General features: G+C 35.8%; 1 protein-coding gene across 1 annotated transcript; it reads right to left on the bottom strand.

Moving 5' to 3' along the window:
* Positions 1–1,087: 1,087 nt before the first annotated feature.
* On the bottom strand, positions 1,088–9,473 carry LOC100891483. Its single transcript, XM_003725425.3, has 2 exons — positions 9,022–9,473; positions 1,088–3,012 (listed from the first exon to the last, which is right to left on the bottom strand). Exon 2 carries the CDS (start codon positions 2,392–2,394, stop codon positions 1,432–1,434), a length of 963 nt encoding a protein of 320 aa, XP_003725473.2. The 5' UTR covers positions 2,395–3,012; positions 9,022–9,473; the 3' UTR covers positions 1,088–1,431.
* Positions 9,474–16,610: the final 7,137 nt, after the last annotated feature.

Consider the following 16,610-nt stretch of genomic DNA (forward strand, 5'->3'; position numbering starts at 1 on the left):
CAGTAAAAGGCTTCAAAATGTAAACAAAAAAATGCAAATCCACTCCTTTTTCAAATATGAGTTGTTTAATTTGATTTCACTCTTCACATTTGCGTTGCATTGTGTAATAAAGGTTTACAAGGAACATTATATCAAATAAGAATACTTTCGGAGAATTTTTTTCAAACCTTCAGAATAATTTGAGTTACTTTCTGATGTAGCTGGGTGAAATGAGACTTATTTAACCTCGCAATCATTTTCTCCTTATTACATTGTATATACCTGATTAAAATGAAAATGCATTGGATAGGGTACAGACACCCCTTTTGGTCGGGTTACAAACTTTAAATATACTTACATGCTGAGCTATTTTGGGTATACATCGTGCATTTTGGGGGTTTCAGTCATTCTTAACTCCCAGTCGATTTGCAGTATACAGAAGAATCATTTCATATATCATGATCGGCAAGTATACATACTTGAGATGGTCATAAACCTTTGATGGTTCCAAATATGATATCAGAACAAAAGCAAAATGATAATATCAACAGTATACAAGAAATTTGGCAAGATTGAAAAATAAAATGTTTAACTGCACCCTGAACACAATGCACTGCATAAGTTAATAAAACAGTTAGGCCGTAATAGGCCTAAACTCAAGTAATATAAGACAACAAGTAATGAACTATAGTGGAAACATGTAGACTTTGGCTGATGATCTGAAATATTGATAAAACTCTCATTGTTAATACTATATTACCCAGTCCCTGTGTAGTCTGGGAGATGAAAACTTGAACGGGCGCTAAGAAGAAAACATGAGTCCCCCATCTACGACAAATAGATGCCAATGTCATTATTCCCCGAAAGCTATACTAGTCAGTGTACAGTATATTCCATCTCCAGTATATTCCATATTCCATGAATGTTCTATGTGGTTTCTTTAGACGTGCAGTAACATGCAAAAACGAGCAAAAATGTGATTTCGAATTTGATATAAAATCTAAAGAAAAAAAATCGTATCAGTCAACATTTTGGGTCGGACCAAAATTGCCATCAACTCTCAATAGCGATTTACATTTTACATAAGAGAGTACGCAGCTATATTGATATAGCAACAGTTACAACTTTTGAAGTTACATCGTTCTAAAGATTTACGTTTATGTGTCCCTCTATCAAAATATACCTCTGTTGTTCATAATTATGTATTAACTTCTTCTTACTGACGTACCGATAATCGTGTCAGTGAGAATGTTTATGCCTCATTATTTGAGTATTCGGAATAATGCATTTTTTTGTTTTCAGAGAATCTATATCTAAGATTCGTCAACCTAAGTATCGCTGTAATGATATTTCCCTTGCATCAGTTGACAATAATGTGAGAGATTGCAGTGAATGTCACAAAACGGCTTATTATTAGTTTATCCTTGTCTGTTCATGTTTTAGGCAAACTGTTTACCCATGAACTGGAGTAACCCTTGGTAAACCGTGATCCTCATCAGATTCCATGGTTGCTATTAAATCACTAAAATCAGGAGCTTCATGTTGGTTGCTAGTAGCAACGGATCCAACACAGGGTGTGTCCAGTGGTAGACTCAACGCTACGAATCGCTGATCAACCTCGATACGAGGAACAGACGACGAAACAGGCTCCGTGAAGAAACTTTTCGGCATGGCGCGCTTACTCCACGGTGTGACGGGTGGCTTCCCGCTCAAACTTGTGTCGTTCACATTGTCTGTCGGCGGCATCCATGCACCACTTTGATAAGAATAGCCATACATTGGAAGCATATGACCATTATAACACACACTCCTTTCTGCGTAGTTAAATAGTTCCTCTAGAGGTCCTAAGCCGTTACTGTCCATCGATTTGGGTGAGAGATTTGAAGTTAAATCAGGGCTGTTTTCGTCATCTCCATACCGAATGATTCGATTGGGTTCGGAAGCTTCCTTGCAAGGGTCAGCCGAGTCACCGTGTTGCGCAACTCGTAATAAATCCGCGTAGTAAAGCTCACGTCCAGATAAACGCACCTTCTTATTACAATCGGCAATCAATTCCGGTTCATCTAAAACTCGCTTCTTGCCGAAAAACTTCTGAATATCCATACTTGCCGTCTCGGCGAAATCCAACAACTGATCGACAGCGTTCGGTTCTCTCTCGAAGAGCTCGTCACTCATTCGGTCATCTTCGTAGTCTTCCGATGTGAAGTTCGATTCGTCATCGCTATCATCAACATAGTATTCATCCTGAATGAAATGAATGTTCGGCAGGTTTTGGATTTGTGGATTGTGAATGTGGTGGTTTTGGACTGGGTGCATGAGAGGATTGTGGATGTGTGGATTGTGCATAGAATAATCCATGTAGTTCTGCATCGAGTGCGGATAAGATGGCGGCACCTGATAATTCATCATCGCCATACTTACAATCTTAATACAAGGAAAAAATATGGAATCCTTTGCGATGGAAAGTTGAAAACTGAAGTGAAACGAACACTATCCTAAAATATGATTGTACCTTTAAATCAGATTACGCTCTTTGAAGTTAACAAATCTCTGCCAATATTTCCTTATTAATCATTCATTCTAGTATTTCCCAATGCCATCTTATATAAGATCGCGGACGATATACAATAACTTGTTATTTTGAGTCTGGTCGAATGCTTTATCAAACTGACAGTACTCGTTATTTGTTGCCGGGATTTTACCGGTTTCTCTCAAATTTCATAACCATCTTCTGTTTCTTTACTTGGTCTATATGAGAGCTAAATGGTAACACCGATTCGATTGAACTGCGAGTGAAAGCTCAAGAACACACACGATCCTCTCACATGTTCTACAAGTGATGTTGTATTGCTAGGCAACGGATGATGATCATCATCCCTTGAAAGATGCTCTCAGAATGTCGTGGGCGTTCACTTACACATCCTGTTCAAAAAGATCTGCATTCGGGTATTGCAAGTATGAAAACATTCCGCGGATGGACGAAGGTGGGCTTTTTATTCGATGAAGGGATACAAATCCTGTCACTCTGGATATCTGTAAGGGAGAAACAAAAGACTAGTCAGAAAATAGGTTTTTAACAAATTTGTATGATCTATCGCCGAATTAGAACCTTGTAATGAAAATATCTACAAAATGAATTTAGTTGAAAAATAACAGAAATCCGAAGAAAACAGGCAAAGAGTCTACTCAGTTTTCAACAAGAACAACAACGAATCATTAGATGTGAGGTGGGGTAGCAGAAATCATTTCATATTTCATTTCATTTTGTTTTTGTTGTTGTTTTATTGAAAGAGTTGGAATAGATATACATCAGCACAATGGTATAAGTCTATGCATATCTGGTAAGCTACACTTTATATAGAAACTCATTTGAGTGCAAGGTAATATTATCATTATATTTTTAACAATCGGAAATCTAATGATTTAAATTTATTTTATTTCTTTTCCGTTTCTTTTTATGTTTTGTTAAGGGTAAATTGCTTATACAAAGACACATCCACCGTGTCCTTAACATGAATCTGACGGTAGCACGGCATCAGAAAGGTTACCAAAATTCCACATACTAACAAGAAATGAAGAAAATAGAGACATAACATCAAAACAATTTTTTTTTTAATTCTCAGATTAATAGATTAAAAAACTTGAGCTTCACTAGCTCCCAACTGCGATGTTAAACGCCAAGGCGTCGGCTTAATTCTGTCAATTCCTTGCTTTTAATATTTTGTCATGCTGCAACCACAAACGATATTATCACCTCTGTCGCCCTACTTTTCAGTATCAAGACACAACAACAAATTGATACTTTTTTGTCAAATTTCATCAAGCGCCTGCCCGTTATTGTATGCTGTGTTTGCACAACCCTCGAGTATGATCGAGAACACACGCTTAGCTCACGGGAAACTGAAGGGCTGGTATATTACCCAGTACTCGATTAAACACGGCAGCACGGACGCTGCTGAAATAAACACCTACTGTGGCACGGCAGTCAAGCGGTCGTAATTTTTGCTGGATGAAATTTGAAGGATTGCTACCATGCTGTGTGTTGTTTTGGTATAATTTATTGCACCCTTTCTTGGCAATAAAAGTTGACACCTATTCCGAGAAAATTATGGTTGTGTGTTGTAAAAAAATCCTCATATTTCTGGTCTACCAGTGAAGCGAATTACTAGGAAGGGGTGTCTCACAAAAGACATTTGGAATTGAAAATAACAAGTTAGGTCAATTGCAAACATCGATACATGTTACAGCTCGCAACAGTGTCAAAGTTTTGAACTATTAATTAGGCATGGTTGTATTGTCTCCCTTTATGTCTATGAAATCAAACCTATGCGTGCAATATAATTTTAAAAAACACCCGTGTCTTTTACATTTTTAGAAATTAAGGTATCAGAAGTGTAAGCATTATAGGTATTCTAGCGATATTGTTTTCATGTATTACGTAGTAACAGGGCGTGCATATATCAATACTTCTATGAGGCCCATTTTTCTTTCAATAAATAAACTTATTCTAAAAAAAAAAAGCATGTATACATTAATTTTCTCTATTTTTTTTCTCTACCTGGTAGGAATTTATTCCTTGAAATGCTAGAGCGCCGTATGGCAGCCGTGCTATAAAGCCAGGGTAATAATCGGGAGCGCCAGGAGGGTCAAATCTGACTGACATGTGCGATATACAAAAACCTATTATTATTGTTATTCACTTTCTCATAAAAGTAGGAGGTTTTTGGTTGAAATAGCTTATTAGATCAAAATGTCTCCCTGAAGACACTAAACAATATATATATATATATATATATATATATATATATATATATATATAATGGTAGTATTTTGTAGTTTGAACAATTCTGAGCAATTTTGAACGATTTTGAACAATTCAGAAACGAAAGTTTAATGGCATTAATGATAACCACAAGAATGGAAGATATTGTACAAGTAATGTAAGCTACGATAAAGAGCATGTTTTTGATTATTCTACGGACATGGAGATAATAATCATAGCCACAGGGCGGAAAAGAAAAACGCATGATTAATTTTTGAAATACGGATGTATAGTTGAAAATAGTATGACTAATAGTTGCACCATTTAGGCTTATACAATCAATTATTTTGATATGAATGGTCAAAGATATAAGCCAAAATATTTCAGTCAGATTCAACTAGATTATCTTATTAAATAAGGGCTAGTTAGACATCAACGTTTCTTGAAGACACTACTGTATTGTACTTGAAAAAGTAACGTCAGGGGTGGTTGAATCAAGGATATCAAGAGGTGGGAAAGTAGACTATACAATTGTTATAGAATAATAGACAAGCATTTTTTAAGGTAGGGTAATGTTGTGACCAACCATCGGACTGGGAGAAAATGATCCAAAAGAAAAGAAAAACAATCATTACCGTGGTAGCATTTTCATAGTTTTAAGCACCACATTTATGTGACCAAAGCGTTAACACACAACCTTTTTCGGAGAGTTGTTTCCTTCTTCATGTGGCGGGGGAGAAAAAGTCTGCGTTAAAGTATAAAGTCTTGGACTTAAAATAGCATCATAAAGAACGTAATGATCCAATGGATTGCTGGGAAGGCTGTCATGTTTAATGCATGTACTTTGATCGAAAGGAAAGATTTAGAGCAATTATCGAAGGCGGGTCACATCTTGCACGAATGAGAACAGGAGAAAAAAAAAACACGAGAGAAGGAAGCGAATTATCCATGTGGATAGATTAATAAATCATAGTATTAACTTGCTCGTGACAAGCGCTACTCATATAAGATGAAGTTGAAGAACGCGTTAAGTGCGTCTCAGCGGTGTGTGCAGAGGGGCTGTTGATGTTATTAATACTTTCAATTATTGCTACGCTAGACAAGACAAGGCATTGGGAACGATTAAGGATGTCTTTAGAGAGCTCGACATATGATGGTTGAAGAGGATGAAGGGGGAGAGGAGAGACCCGTTTAGGTAAAGATCGGTGTTTCCTGCAGTCTTAAGATGAGATTTACACGTCAGTGACTGCATGAAAGAAAAATAACAAAAGATCGACAGCAACGAGCTGCAGTCTTTAAAGCAAAGAGGATGAACACAATAAAAAAATGTGTATAACAATATTTAGATGGGTCTAGGGATAACTTTTCATTTATGTTATTTCATTCTCCATAAAAAATAAAACATTAAACATACAAACATGATACATTTTGTATACAGATAAGAGATCGATTACAATAAAAATACAAAGGAAAGGAGCAAACACAATTTGTGGGAATGTGGGGTTAACAAAAAGTGCAATTAGCCTTATGAAAGTAACCCCTTAAAAAGTATACGCTGTATTGATTGAGAAAAGAATAAAAGGAAAAGAAAAGCAGAGAAAACCTGAACACCAATACAAAAGAAAAAAGGGGAGGAGAAGGGAAGGGGGAATACATTACAATGTGCATTTACTGAAACGTAACGTCATTTTATTTGAGATTGAATACAATGATAAAAGATGGGATTTAGAACGGAACAGCTAAGATAAAGAGATAATTGTTAACAGCGTAATTTCAAGTCAAAACTATTCCAATAAGAATGAGAAAAATTATATTCATTTTGACACCCTTTCGAATTTCAGTAGGCTATAGTTTCGATGATAAAACCCGAGCCTATTATGCATAGAATAAGCCTACATTAATATAATTTGTATGCATTACAATCAGCTTTGATTTATGTCTTGATTTTCTTCTTTTCAGATTCGTTTTTCATATAAAGATTTAGTAATTCAAAGTTCATTAAGGTAGTTTTGTCTTATTCAATAAGTAAACTGATATACACGACTCATATAGTAGTATTGACAAGATAACTTCACTTCAGTTCAAAATAACTTTGATCTCCTTCTCCTTTCCTCATTCACCTTAGAAACCCCAAATCACAATAATCACATTATTGGGATTTTAATAACAGATGAACATGACATCAACGCGATTCCGTGCTTGTCTATGTGAAAATCTGCCCAAAGTATAATCTTCTTCAAGGGATACAAGATATAGAATCCGCCAAAGAAAAATCAACAGTAATGTATTATAATGCCAATAATTTATTAATCAATCTTGCATGCAGTTTTATCTACAAAATCGCTTTTTTGAGAGTAGCCCTTCAAGTTAGATAATTTGGAACTTCGTAGGATCAAACAGTTAGCTCATACTGTTTATCGAGCTATAACATATACATTGAATAAAAGCAATATTTTTAAGAGACTTGTGTCAAGATATGAAACAAGAACTGGTGAACAGATTATGATAAATAGACCCAAAACAAATTACAGCAAAAGGAAAATTAATTTTAGAGGAGGGAAATTATGGAATAGTCTTTCTGATGACTTTGAATTGAGTTCATCAATTGAACTATTTAAACAAAGATTAAACTCATTGCAGAATTATACTTTGTTGAATGTGATGCATTTGTAAGACAATGTATTGGAATAGGGTAGGGCCCTGCTATGTATAATTTTCTAGGCAGGTGAGGGGGTGGGTGGGGTGTGGATATACTTATTGTCTATTTGATTTAATGTTAAATTTCAATAAATTTGTATGTGCAATGTATTGTTATTTATTTAAGTGTATTTGATTAATTGTCTTGTTTCTTCTGTTTAAAAAATGCTATGTGTAATTTAATTTAATTGGACCCCTATGCTGACTATAATGGTGCTCCGCCCATACCGTATGTGGAAATTAATTATTAAAAAAAAACACCTATTCCTCTGTAGACAGAATTTTTCTTTTCTTCAATTGTATATATTCACTCCTAGTTTTATTTTTACATGGTAGCATTGGCAGTTACAAAACTGATTTCCACATTGGCCCTGTTGGCCTAGAAAACAATATGGATGATAAAGATTGAAATTTTAGACTTGTTTAGTTATATTTACATATACCAAATAATGATTTGAGGCAAACTAATAATAATTTATCAATATTGAAGGCGAATTCAAAAACCATATATCCTAATTATTTGGACCCTAAACCAAGCAACCGATAAAAATGAACTTCTGAAACATACTGGTCTGAAATTTGGTCACTTCATTTAATCATTAGAAAGGTTAGGCAACCTTGTGTCTGTAACTAATGGCATTAATTCAAAATTTCTTTTTAGGGTGAAAGTAGTAAAATAATACGTGTGAGGCAAAGATGGTCGGATAGACGTTTATGATAGAATATTATATTATGATTAAATACTTACATTGTTTTCAAGTGGCGAGGATTAATTTCAATATCCTAAAACAAAACATAATGTCTTTTGTTTTCAAAGAACTCATAGGAACTTCGGAACGTCAACTTCTAAAATCCATTATTATTCGTAATTGTTAATAGATTGAGTTTGAACTATTAATATTGCCTTGTCTATCTTGAAAGTAGTTGGCATCCAATGTATGTATCCACGATAAGATGTCGTAGTTTGGAGTAATGTGTAGTTATATTTGAAAGATCATTCTAGTTACACTATTAGAAATAGACAGATAAGTAAGGAATCCCAATCTAGTGAGGTAACTTTCATATTTTGGACGGAGTCTCAAACCCTATTATTTGATTGCCACTTCCTAAGATAAAAGTAGGACACAAAAGACCCATTTTCGGTAAGTTTAGGTTATTGGTCACCCTACCCATTAATTTTGCTCATCATTCCATCTAATAAAAGAAGGTAGACATTTGAGTGGATTAGAAAATTGTATTGTATTTTCATGAATTAAAAAAAACCCTGTAAATTATATAACTGCCTTTTACGAATATCTTTTTAGCAAAAATGAAGTGTAGTGGATTAAACACCAAAACCGCATGCTTTGCATAATGGACTCGACATAGAACGACGTTATAATGCAGTCCAAACTGCGGGTGTATATAATACCAGAAATTATACCAAGAGACACTAGCTAAAGCTTTTGTTGCTATGAGAAACGCATCTTAAATTCCTCTGAACTTGATGATCTGCACTAACAAACAAAGTCACACGCTTCCCAAATCGTTTTCAAAATGAACTCAAGAAAACAAAAACTAAACCAAACAAATGAACGACATACCTGAACTGGAATGCCTAGCTAGGCGGGCGGCAACCCCGTATCTCAGGCACGCGCTGCCGTTGGTTGTCCAGGAGCCCGACTATAGCGAAAGTGATTTAATGACTCACAGGTAAACTGAACTAAGGTATATTATCTTTCCTGAAAAATATCTTGACCAAACAGCAGTATAGGAGACTGTCGAAGCGGTTATTAGTTTAGAAGAAGCAGATGTAACATTATTTTCTCGTAAATGTTGTGATGAAAATTAATATTTTATGTGGGCTGCCAAGAGACACACTCGAAGGAATATTAATATCGGAGTTACCAGCAGACGACGACCAACGTCAATGAATGTATGTGAAGGGGCGCCGCGCGCACCATTCAACAGAGCACTCTGAACGATAACCACCACCAGTATCACCGAACCAATGGGTGAGTGGGTGTAGCACTGTGCGTGGCGTAGACACTTTACTGGTGGGTTCTCCGAGGCAAAATGCAGTCATGTTAAAACATTTTAGCTTGTTTCGGTTATTGCTACTCTTTGCTATATTTTGGCAATTAGCTAACAATGGTTTGCACTGTAACCTAGGTATCCATTAGAATTATCTGATCTGGTAACTGGGGCCTTTATGGAGGAATGTCCACATTATTATTTTCCCGGGTTATTCTATAATTTCAAGACATGTTATTAACAGAAAAAGATTTTATTTTTGGATGGACCCAATAATCAATATGTTAACTTTTGTAAACTGACTTATCATATTTTATTCGCGTGCGCGTGTAGTTGTGTATGTGTGTGTGCGTGTGTGTGTGTCGGCGAATGAGGAATATACATTGAACTTTCTTCATTTTCATAGATCCTTATTTTCATCAAGGAGAAAACACAAATTGATCCCTGGTTAATTACTATCATGCATCGTATCTTATTGTAACATAGTTTTTAATTCTATTTCAGGGTCCGAGAAAGAGAGTGAAAAGGAAAACCCACATACACGTTTTAAAACAATTATAATCAGGAAATGCACAAAACTTGCTTGCTAGAAACTTGACCGAACTCTCCAGTGATTAGGTAATCAAAATGGGTTGTACAAACATTGACCATGAAAGGATGGTTGTGATACCACAGGGCATTGAAACATTTTGTTTGCGAACTATTCCAGAGGGTGATAAAATAAGAGCATTGTTCTCGCTCTTTTAATCTTTTCACCATCCAAACATGAATCTTTATGTCGAAACATTGTTCCATCATCAGATAGTCATTCAAAAATACTGTTAATCATTATAATTCAATCTGGCAATCTGATATTACTTCACAATTACTTGATAAAAACTATTTCCAATTAATAGAATGGCTGAGAGGGAAAGGAAACAGAGAAAGAGATATATTGGTGGACAAGAGATTGTGAGCTCTATACAGACAACAAATAATCGTGTAAAGGACGGCAGAGAGGCTGGTAGAAAAGAGAACTGTAGTGAAAGAAAAAAGGGACAGGAAGGGAGAGAGTGGGAGCAAGAGCAATAGAGAAGGAGGTAGAAAATAGATTATAGAGGCAGAAAAAGAAAGAAAGATGGAGAAAAGAATAGGAGAAAAAGAGGAAGAAATGGAGGAAGATAGAGACTCAGTTAAAAGCCGAAAAGAACATTTTGAGCGCTATGGTGCAGTCATGTTATTTTATATTTTTTCTTTTCTTTTTAAAGATGATTCTTTTCTTTTCAACTATAGCTTAGAATGTCAATGTTCTGGACAGATAAATCGGTGGTACTCGCGTATACGAAACATTACTGCATGTATTGTTTATTCTATCATCCATCCGCACCCTAGCCCAAATCCATCATTAGTCTATTATACCCTTCAAGACTTTTGAAGAATATAAAAAGGTTTGTACAAGACAATCCCAATTAACATACTAGCAAGATACATGCATGTGAGCATAAACCAATACTATAATGGTTCATCTATGTAACGTGATAGCCTTCAGGTCATCATGTGACATTACAGAAGTGTACTCTATACCAGTTGGTTAAGAAACGGTGCCCCTCGTCTCTGTTAACTTTTCGGATTTGATTCAGCCCCTATTAAAGCCACCAAACTTTCTCTCAAATAAAATTAAAACCACACTTCAAAAGGAAATTCCCGCAGCTAGTCGAACGCTTATACTTGATTCACGCTACAGCATAGAAACGAAGAGAAAGGCCATTGATCGAAAGAAATACTGTGTATACGATTAGCGGCTTCAGAAACTTGTATGAAAGATGTACCATGCTCCTTGCTTGCGTCAATCCCTTACCACAATATTGACACTTTTATTTAATTTGTCTTTTCATCCAAACCCCTTTTTTCAAGTCGCTTCTATCTGGCTATAGTTAAAACCTCAAACGCTGACCGACATTGTTCAATATTTAACTTTGCTCTGGGATTGGCTATTCAGTAGAAAATCGAGAAAGCGATATGAGAGAGAGAGAGAGAGAGAGAGAGAGTGCTTGAGAGGAGATAGTTCGTTTGTTGACCGTGATAGATGTGGTGCGAAGCATTATAGCGATAACAGAAGTTTGATTATGATAATCCGTAATTAGTTGAAGCCTAGTACATTCATTACCATAGAAGCAGATTTACACAAATTACAAATGCTTGGAAACAAGGAATAAAATAAAATGAACCCCGATTGATTTAGGCCACGTCATAACCACCTGCCTAGAGTAAGATGTCTCTTTCTTCTGCTACAATGTAAATTTTAATGTGTTATAAAAATATTTAGTCATAGTAATATATAGATTCCCATCTAAGCTCAAACATGTTGTTACACAATGTTAAGCAACTATGACAGGCGGTCACGGCGCTTGCTTCAAAATATCATATGTGCACTGCTCAATATCTTTTAAAAAGTTCAAGAAATAATAATCTTCAGTTCTCAATCAATACTCAACTTACATCACAATGATTATTTTCTTTTTGCATATTGAAGAGCCGTGTCTGCATGGAGCGCCTTTATGTTTTAAATTTTGTAAAAGTTATAGCATTAGGACTTCAAATAGGTTTCTAACACCCAAAACCATATCCGAAAAAATAATAACCATGGTTTTAAAGTATGTCGGTTTAATTCCAATCTTTTTCTCAAACTAGCGACCCAAACTGTCCAATTTAATATTATATCAATTTATGAGTAGGTTTGAACGATAAAATGTTAACCGTAAAATGTGTTAGTGGTTATATATTTCTGCAAATGATGTATAAAAGCATTACAAAATATGTCTATAAGAAAAGCGATGAGTTTACAATATTTCATTTTCATTTTTTTCTTCCTCCCTCACTTATCAAAGAGCACTCGATCCATTATCGTGAAGCTTACCAATTAGCTTCAATATCCAACTAATAGCCCATGGTAGACACTTTCTTCCTCTATCCTCATATAAAATCATAAAGGTTCAATTTCACCTCTTAGAGATTGTTAAGTAGGAGTAGGCGGTGGAGCGCCGTGCTCCATGCGAGGGTTTCCCCTATATAAACACGAGCGGCGACCGGTAGCGGGAGGGTTGATGGGGGATACAGAGGAATGCCAAGATAGAAGGCGAAGATGGAAGGCGAGATGAGATACATGGAGAAGGATAAAGTCTAAGGAGGATAACGAATGACAAAGACACCGTACTATCACATAAGACCCTCGAAAGCATAGGGATCTGTATAGTTTTAGTGAAAGGTAATCGACTTCTTTAAACTTATCAAAGAATTACATCCGGAAGTATTACAATAGAAATATCTAAAAAGAGAAAGCTTATATAGAGATAGGGAAGAGATATAGAGATATATAAAGAGATTCATGGAAAGAGGTAGAATGTGAGAAAATGAGGAGAGAGAGAAAGAGAGAGAGAGGGAGAGAGAGAGAAAGCGAGAGAGGGGGAGAAAGAAAACGATAATAAATATCTATATTAAAAATGAATATATTATGATAAACCTTATAGAAACCAAACAATAAAATTAGAGAAACCTACGAGGGTCGATTTGAAAGCAAGACATGTATTTGATCCTAACTGTATATTGGCTTACCAAAAACGAGTAATGGTCAAGCGATTGTGGGGGCATGGTAATCGGTAGGAAGTATAGCACTGGTATTAATTGGTTAATGAAATGGGTAATTCCATATATTAGGGACCCATTCCGGACATTTTTGGTATCCCACTTACAGAAGGAGCCCACACGTATTTGTGGCTCTGAGTAGACTTAAATAGTGGAGAGAGATTGTAAAGTGATTTCCAAGCATAAATTGCATCCTCATACCTAGAATCACTTAACAATCTCACTCCACTATTTAAGTCTTTCCTCAGAGCCACGAATACGTGTGGGTTGACTGGGTTACTTAATTATGTAAGAGGGACACCACAAATGTCACAAAGTGGGTCCCTAATTTAAGGAATTACCGAAATGCGAAAATACAAGTTTGTCGAGTGACTTGAAGGTGGAAACGGTGCAAATATTTTATTTTGATGTTGCCTTCACCCTTCCCCGTTCTTTATTTTCTTTACATCTTTATTACTCTCATCCCCCCTCTTTCGATGGAAAGGAGGGGGTACACGCAGTGGCGGATCCAGGGGGAGCCCAGGGGGCCCGGCCCCCCCCCCCCTTGAGAAAAAAAATCATGTAAAATCACGTGATTTTTTACCTTTTTTTTTGGGGGGGGGGTGCAATTTTAAAATTTTGGAGGACCAAAAAAAAAAAATGTGCTAACTACCCCCCCCCCCCCCCCCCCACTCCCCCACTGAGCGACTTTTCGACCGGCGCGATTTTTTTTAAATTTTCGGGAGCAAAAAAAAAATAAGAAAGTTGGCCCCCTCCCCTAAGAAATCCTGGATCCGCGCCTGGGTACACGTCCCCAGTGTTCACGAGGAAGAGGGACAGGCTGTACTCAAGTCTTTCCATCGTGTATCCATCACACCTGACATGCTGCTCAGTGTTCATTCAGTTTATAAAGTTAAACGTCTTATATGAACAGACGGCCGACAATATGCATTCAATCAAAAACTCAAAACGATCTTAAACATAATCCTGCCATACCCTATATTATACGGGAAATAATCAGATAAAGCCCTGATAACTTACTGTTTGCATATAAAGTTTGAAGGAATAATGGCCTGAAAGTACTTGTTTAAGGAAATCTTCAAAAAGAAAGGAGCACCAGTAATCATTCAGAAATGTTGCCACATAATAGCTTTACGTTTTATTTTCCGAAACTATTATAAGGCAGCAAGTTTATTGGTATCTTGATTATTGAACCTCTGCTCTCGCAGCCGAGTCTGGATTAAAGTCTTGAATTGAATTGAATTAAAATTGAATTGAAATATTATATTACTTCGTTCTCAATGTTTTATCCTAATGTAACAAATGGAGTAGATGATAAATGGGAACAAGGAACAGATAAAAGGGGTAAAGAGGAAAACAATATTGGAAAGAAAGAGGGGGCAGTAGATAAACGGAAAGATAGAAAGAGTGGGATAGGGGAGGGAGAGAGAGAGAAATAGAGGGAGAGATAGATAAAGATAGAGAGAGAGGAAGAGAGAGAGAAAGAGAGCGAAGGAGAGATAGAAAGAGAGAGAAAGAGAGAGAAATGGAAAGATAGAAAGAGAGAGGAAAGAGAGAGGGAGAAAGATAGAGAAAGACAGAGAGAGAGGGAGAAAGAGAGAGAGGGAGAGAGACAGAGAGAGAGAGAGAGAGAGAGAGAGACAGAGAGAGAGAGAGAGAAAGTTAGAGATGAATCCATCACAGTCATGGTGGTTGTGCCAGATAGTCGGAAGTGTTTTCAAGTAGGTGTATACTCCATGACGAAGCGTCATGCCAACCCTTTCAATCATCCTACACAGACGTGTTAACCAGTCGCTGATGTCATGGAAACTGTTATAGGAATCTTAAAAATAAAAGAGTAGAATGGACGGTATAAACCAAAGAATAGAATTACATTTAGAATAACAGATAAAATCATTAAAAATTTAAATGATATTTTGAAAATGGTACATGCCCACGATTCTCAGGAATCAAGTTTGCTTTGTTTTACGGCATGCTCCCAGTTGAACTCTTGAGTATATTCTTGCAAATCAGAAATTAGAAATCCTCATACATTCTCACCCCTCCCTGTCCCCCCCCCCCCCCCCCCCTCTCTCTCTCTCTCTCTCTCTCTCTCTCTCCCTCAGACTCCAATTTATTTATAAATCTCTGTGTATCCTACTGTAAGTTGTCAATGCTAATAATATCAGGTAGTATGGTATTCATATCATGATTACCATCGGGGGGGGGGGACGACGATTTCTTGTGTCTGTACATATTGTACATACCAGCAATTATTTATCATAGCTACAAAATGTACATGTCCATAAATGCACTCGACGAGAATAACAACACTAAAAAAAGGATGTCAATTATGTTTATATGAAACAATTGAGCATTTATTGTATCTACTGTACATAATCACAAGACTGTATATACAATACGGAAAAATGGAAAATTACATTTTTTTTTTTCTTTCTTCACTATAGTTATAAACTAATTGATATCAAGGATACATTACCAAGAAACTATCAACTACATTCATACAAAGCGGTTTCTATTAGCAACTAATACACCATGAATTTCGGCACATTGCCACCTTTATAAAAGAATATAAGAAAATTTACAAATTTACAATATTTCAGACATAAAGGACTAGTTTACTAAAGAATTCCAATCATCAACGCTTCTTCACAGAACCTGTGATAAGGAACTTCATGTTATACGAATGAAAGCATCTGCTAGTGGATACATACTGCTCGCTATGCTGGGCTACCATTGTCAAACTGTAGGGTCATTAAAAGAAATCTTGCTTTGAATTGTAATACATTACGAAATTGATTGCATCCAACAACATGATACGGTTAACTTACCCAATGCAGCAAGAACCATTGTATCAGGATTATATTCTCATCATTATTATCATTTTTATAAACGATTGAATTTTGGAATATGATTTATGCATGGCGCCCGGAACAGATTCTAACCACATGCTACAATTTTTATCTTTTAGTAAACCACTATAGGCCTACGTAATTACGGAAATAAACTTAGTGAGAACAAAAATATTAATGAATACCAAAAAAATTAAAAAGAGAAAATATCAAAATGAGAAATGAGAAATATATACATGTGTATGGTATAATGGAAGAGTGAAAGGATAGCTAAGTATTAAGTCTTTTGAAATACGATATAGGTTGATTATTTAGTACATTATTCTTATTCATTATTGTTCTAATACTACATGCAAGAAATAAGAATAACGATTCATTAACTAGTAATAGCAGCTTTAGAAACATTAAAGGAACGGCGGATGTAACTTTTCTGACAAACTTCCAAACATAAAAATTATCAACTACAAATTAATTCAGAGCACGAGGGAGAAAAAAGTTTCTTTAGATAACAACATTATGCTCTACCGGTACTAGAACAAGTATTATTAACACACTTTTGGCAATCTATATATCACAGTCATCACTACATCTTGAAATACCCAACATTTAAAATATTAAATGTAAATTGCATTCGCCTATTCATTTTATATACATGTACCAAACATCAGCTAATAAATATCAATACA

This window comes from Strongylocentrotus purpuratus, unplaced genomic scaffold, assembly GCF_000002235.5.
Source record: "Strongylocentrotus purpuratus isolate Spur 01 unplaced genomic scaffold, Spur_5.0 spur5_scaffold_14, whole genome shotgun sequence".
NCBI lineage: Eukaryota > Metazoa > Echinodermata > Echinoidea > Camarodonta > Strongylocentrotidae > Strongylocentrotus > Strongylocentrotus purpuratus.